The 6,000-nt window shown below is 38.2% G+C and overlaps 1 protein-coding gene across 2 annotated transcripts in view; it reads left to right on the forward strand.

Annotated features, from left to right (window-relative positions):
• SLC15A5 (solute carrier family 15 member 5) overlaps positions 1–5,424 on the forward strand; it is a 30,681-nt gene extending 25,257 nt beyond the window's left edge. For both annotated transcript variants that reach the window (XM_052669280.1, XM_052669281.1), the window contains exons 9-10: positions 2,465–2,573; positions 4,942–5,424. In XM_052669280.1, the coding sequence (XP_052525240.1) occupies positions 2,465–2,573; positions 4,942–5,089 (257 nt within the window). In that variant the 3' untranslated portion in view covers positions 5,090–5,424. The remainder of the gene's footprint in view (positions 1–2,464; positions 2,574–4,941) is intronic.
• The last annotated feature ends 576 nt before the right edge of the window (positions 5,425–6,000 follow it).

The following is a 6,000-nucleotide window of genomic DNA, read 5'->3' on the forward strand; positions in this document are numbered from 1 at the left end:
AGTCTTCTTGTCAGCAGGGGATTCTCTGCGCACTGCATGTGAGCAGAAGATAATGTCACTCAGGTATAACACTTACTCCATTGGGAAGTCAACCTACTTTTAAAAGGAAAAAAAGAAGCGAGTATTTGTGATAAACTAGGAAGTCATTAATTAATGCTGGCTATACGCACTGGTGAAAATACATATTGCCAGACCAACCTGATCTTTGAGGTTCTAGAGGAGGTAAAACGAAGGCAGAACCCAGGTTTCCTAATGCCCATGTGCATGTTCCACCCTGATAGAGCCAACCAGTCTCACTTAAACCTTTCAGTATGGTACCTTTCCTACCATTAAGATAGTGTCCAAGATCTATTTCACTTTTTCTCAAAAACTGCTGAATTCCTTATATATAGCTTAGTACTATTTTAAAGTCCATATTTTCTGTTCAGTTTACATTGTAAATGCTATTCCATTAGGAGACTCCTGCTGCTCGTATAGTTATACCAGCCGGTGTAAGTAACCTGGCAGACAGTGTGAACTCTGCTTTGACAAGCCGTAGCACTAAGCCCCATGTGTGCTTCCCCTCTCATCAGATAGACCTGCTCTCTCCATGAGCTCTGTCAGCCACACGGGGATGCAAAATGAAAAACTACCTGATTGTGAATTATGACAGTAAAAGTTTATAAGCTACTAAAATGAAGCTATAGCACCTAGGAGCTCAGTCAACTGACAGTGTTAAGTGATACGTTTTAAAGCTCACTCTGAAATAATGCTACAAAAGGCACCAGGCGTGGAGGTGAGGTGGTGCTGTGCTGTGACAGGCAGGAAGGTGACATGGCACGGAGTCAGCTGAGAGCTGGGGGAGAGCTGCTGCACTGATGGCAGGTGTTCCCTGACAGTCCCAGGAGAGAGAGAGGTAACTGCTTTGAAAAGAAATGTGTTTACCATGCCAAAATGTGAAGGAAAGACGTAAGTAAGTGCGTGTGTATTTTTTTTTTCCTCTCTCCAAATCGAATTAGTAAAAAGTTAACATGCTAAGAATTGCATTGGATGGCTGAAGATGTCTTCAGCGTTCAAAAGATAAATTGTGGCTATCAGCTCTGCACAGGATAGTTACGCCATAGATAGCTATTTTCTTCTTCTCCCTTTTAAGCTAGTTCAAGTGGTGAATAGTGACCCATATAAATGGGAAGGAATTGGTACCAGAATTTGAGGGAGCAAAGAAAGGTGTATTTATGTGCATAAATGCTGGTGGTTTAGTTCAGGTCAGGTGTGTACTTCTGACTTGTATTTTCTGATCATCTCCATTTGTGCATTGGTTTGCATCACAGCAATCTTGGACCACAAAAAAAAAAAAAATCATTCCTTTGGATGAAACTAAATCCCCAAAATGCCTGTGCTGGCTGTGTTCCAGCTACTAATGGGAATCAGTCTGACATAGCCTTCCCTGAGCTGTGTGCAGTGTGGGCATCAGGTTCTCAGCTGTGGCTGAGTGCTCCTCTTGAACTTCACTACTTGCTAATGAGGGCAGACTCTCCTTCCTCAAAGGCAGTGAACAACCTGTGCTCTCAAATAACATAGGAGGTCGTTATAGCACTGTACAGCTCTCTGATATTCCGTATCTACAGTCATTTCTTTTTTCACCTTGGTTTTACCTCTCATTGTAGTTGATTATAATGCTTCAGGAGGTGATTGTCTTCAGACTCAGTCTGACCAGGGCTTGCTTTCCTGTTAAGCATCTCAATTTCCATAGTAATAATTTACCACCTGAGTTTATTTGCTGGTTGTAATGAGCAACACTGAAAGCACGTAATACAGACAGATGCTCTGAGTGTGCATCTATAGGTGGTAATGTTTGTTCTTGAAGGGAGTCTTTCTTCCAGAATGTCCCAGACACTATTGCTAAAAGCCTCAGTGAGCCAAAGCTCTGTGACTCTTGCAGAACAAATTATGTGTTCAATGCAATAATGTGTTACAGACTCCTAGTTAAAGGCAACTGTCGAGAAAGTTAAATGTCAGCTAGCATCTTGGTAATGAAGCAACGCTCAAGGCACTAAAAAAAAAAAATATATATTTTTTGAAACAAAAGCCTGTTAAAACCATGAGAGATGTAAATAAGGATTTCTATGAACCACCTTAATTATAACCCTTCCTACAACTTTTGCACTGACATTCATTTAATGGGATAATGGCCCGGTCATGACTGTAATAGCTGTATAGTTAACTTTCCAATATGATTCAGATTTATTTAAAAAAAAAAAAAAAGAAATTTCTTCACTTCACGTCTGCGTATCAGAAGCAAAGTGCACTGTAGACTTGGAAAAAATACATATTGAGTGAATTAAGACTGTGCAAATAGCTACAGGAGGGTTCAAGTCACCTGCTGTGACTGTGTATTACAGAAGCTTCTCTTTGTGTCTTTCATAAAAATCACGTCTCACCCTGCAAGGCAAACTAATTCTGCTTCAAATGTCTGCTTTGACAGGCAACTGGTTTCCACACTTGCTACATGAAGGTAAATTGGAGAGATTCTTCTTCTTCTTGGCTTCCTTGATGATGGTGAACACCCTTGGGTTCTGGACCATTGCACACAGGTATGTGTGAGGAAATAAACTTGATGTTTCATTTGTAGGTAGGGCAGAAATTCTTGCAGAACCTGTAAGTAGCATGCAATACTGAATTAGTAGTGATCGTATGATGTTGTCTAGGATTTAGAATTCTGTGGGCTTTTTCTTTTCCTGAAGTGGGAGATTTCACAGAAAATGTGTGGTAAAAGTAAATAGCCAAAGGCATATAATTAATCTTGAGTACCTTAAGAGTCTTTTAATACAAAAAATGACTTGAACTAAAAAGAGAATCCTTTCCTAAAGGACATAAATATGGGATTAAAACTATAGCACCAAGGTATTAAAACCCTAAAAATGACTTACAGTGTGCTTGTTTATGTACCAAAGTATGGTAAATACTGCTATTGTCCCTATGAGCCTTAGCATAAGGCAGTAGATGTGAGAGCTGCAAAAAGATAGCAGAACACTACTGGTTAAAGCTTGATGTAGTGATCTCAACAGAGTAATGGAGAAATAATTTGTGATAGTCTGAGTAGTGACATGAATGAAACTTTTTGCTGGATATAATGGTGGAATTGCTCAATTAGCCTCCAAAGAGAAAGCAAGTCTATGCCACCTGTAGAGCCAAGGTTTAATGCCTACATATTGCCTGTAAAATGCAAGGAATTACAGGAAGCAATTCACCTTGTATCCAGGATGGCTTCAGAGCTGGTCTGCATCTTGTATTCTGGAATATTTAATCAGTTTGTCAGTGTTTAAGGAATACTTGTGGTTAAGAATGGAGAGGGAAGCAGTGCTATCATGAGGGGGGAAAGGTCATGTGTAAATAGCATTCTCTCAAGATATCTGGCTGCAATTCTATGAAAATCTTTCAGAAGACTTGAAATAGTGGTTTGATAACAACAGAAATAGAAGATTTCCAAGGTGCCAGGAACTCTAAGAAAAATGTTTCTTTTCCTATTACATATTACTCTAACTTTGCAGTACCAACACTTACTGTAGCATCTTATCACTTCATTGTACTCTGAAATACGAGTGTCCGTTTGTACAGGTAGCTAGTTCTCACTTCAGATCTTTTAACTGTGACCTGAATCATGGTTGAAAATGTTTCTCCTCCACGTACTTTGTTTAGTCTTATAAAATGAGATCTTTCTCTTCTGTAAACTGAAATACCTATTTGTGTCACTTAGTGTTGAAAACTGAAGGATTTTGGTTTTCAAAACTGGTTTAAGCTCAACAAATAATTTTGCCACAAATTAACTTGTCCTTAGGAGTCAACAAAATTCTCATATTTTCTTATAAATAGATAGGCTGCTTCCTATTATTTCCTTTCCAACTACAACAGCTAGAAAGAGTACAATAGCACCATTTGATGAAGCAAATTTTCAGCTACAAAACAGAATTTTTCAACTATCAAATGTACAGCTGTGCATTTTCACCAGCAATGAACAAGAGCCTGCAAGCTGTGATTATACAAAATCTGCACCAGCTGTGTGTGGCTATCCAGAATGTGGCTTGTCTTTCACATCAGTGTCACCACTGCTGAAACAAACCACCCACCTCACTGTGCTAAAATCCACTGTTTGGATTCCATAAGCATTCAGTAAGCATTGATAAATGTTAATGGATGCAGTTTTTTCTACATTCAATGAGACACCTTGTCTTCATAGGCACTTCAGTGTCAGACACCATTTTGTCAGGCTGCCCCTCTGCTGCCATCCATCCCAAGGCAACAAAATCTAACAAAATGTTGATGGGAAGGTTCAACCCCTATGGCCATACCACCAATATCTGCCTTTGACATTGTGAGCCAACATAAGATAGGAGGCATTACTTTTAGAGCAAATATTGTGTGTATATATTTAATTTTATTTCAAATTGACATTTCATTACGATATTGAGGTATTTTATTTTTCAGTAAGATGACAGAGACCAACATGAAATATATTTTTGGGATTAAATGTTACAATTTCATTTTGTGCCGAATTAAATTCTCATACTTGTCACTTTGCAAAAGGGAGAAAAAAGGATGAGACTATACAGGTATAAGCACTGATTTAACTGTAGGAGGATATTAGCATTTATAACTCTGAATTAGAAGAAGTCTACTGAAGTTTCTCTGAGAAAAGCATGTTTGCAAAACAGTGTTTTTGTGTACTATTCCAGATATTAATTGCTGTATATTTATTGATAAAGTACTGCTTTTGTTAATGCTTGCATCAAGTTTAGCACTTCTTGTCCTTCTGTTGTGAAAGTTTCCATGAAAGTGTGTACTGCTACCATATTCTTTGACTGCTTAGAAACTCAGGATTCCTAAGGCACTTTTATCTTGTGTGAAATCAGTCCCAGAAAGGATGTCTACCCTAGCGTTTTCCTTCACTATTCTTCTGCGCAGATACAGCAATCTGAACCAGGCGTATACCAGTGAATTCAGAGGAAGTCTTTCTGAGGAAAAAGTCTTTCTGAAACACGACAAAGTCGTCGAGCACTATGGTAGTGTCCTGGATCATTCTTCCGTTTTGTCTCCTATGGAGACAACTTGAAAAGTTTCACCCTTGTTGGACTAAATTTTGATTGTTATCTATAAGCTTTCTAATGAAAAATAATGTAGTGCACTTTAATGGAACCACCAATGTAGTTACTAATCACCTTAGGACTGTTATTTATAAGTTTACGAAATAGCAATTGTCTTAGGATTTAGCCTTGTAGGATGCTGCACTGTCATAATGCATGCCACGGACAATGAGAGCTCACTGCTTTGCATGGTTGATGTAGAGATGCTTTTAATCTGCATAGGAAAAAGGACAGGTATTCATGTGTATTTATGATTAATAATGGTTAAAAATTAATAAATTCATATATATATTTGTTTAGCGAATTACTGTGACAGTATCATTTGAAAATAACTTTGTAGGCAGTATTAATTAATTCATACTTGTAAGACAGGAGTCTTGTGTTATTCCTGGTTAATATTTACCTGCTCTCCGATCTTCAGCAAGTTGCTGCTTCACCTTAGTTTCCTCTTCAGGAAAATGGACACCGCCTTGCTAAACTTATCTAGAGATTGCCTTGAGGCCTACCAGGAATATACTGATATTATAAGCTAGTGACAAATCTGTAAAAAACTGGTGCGAGACACTTGTGCTGAGGCATGTAGCCATCACCTTAGCAGAAGCACTGTGGTATTTGTCATTCCTAGAGGATGATATACAGTAATGTTTCCAGTGGGAGATCCAGAGGCTACAACTTATTTAGGTCAAAATCACTAATTGTTACCCAGTTGGAGAGGGTGGAAGGTGTTAAGAAGATGTTCAGGAAAGTGTAGATACAGCTGCAAGTTGAGGAAGAAACAGTTAACAAAATTGAAATTAATGAATTAATGAAATTAATCTTAAAAATCTAAACAGTGTTAAGCACTCCCAAAACTGACTTGTGATGCTGATCAATCCTTTTT

This window comes from Tympanuchus pallidicinctus, unplaced genomic scaffold (genome assembly GCF_026119805.1).
Source record: "Tympanuchus pallidicinctus isolate F22 unplaced genomic scaffold, pur_lepc_1.0 scaffold8, whole genome shotgun sequence".
Taxonomy (NCBI): Eukaryota; Metazoa; Chordata; class Aves; order Galliformes; family Phasianidae; genus Tympanuchus; species Tympanuchus pallidicinctus.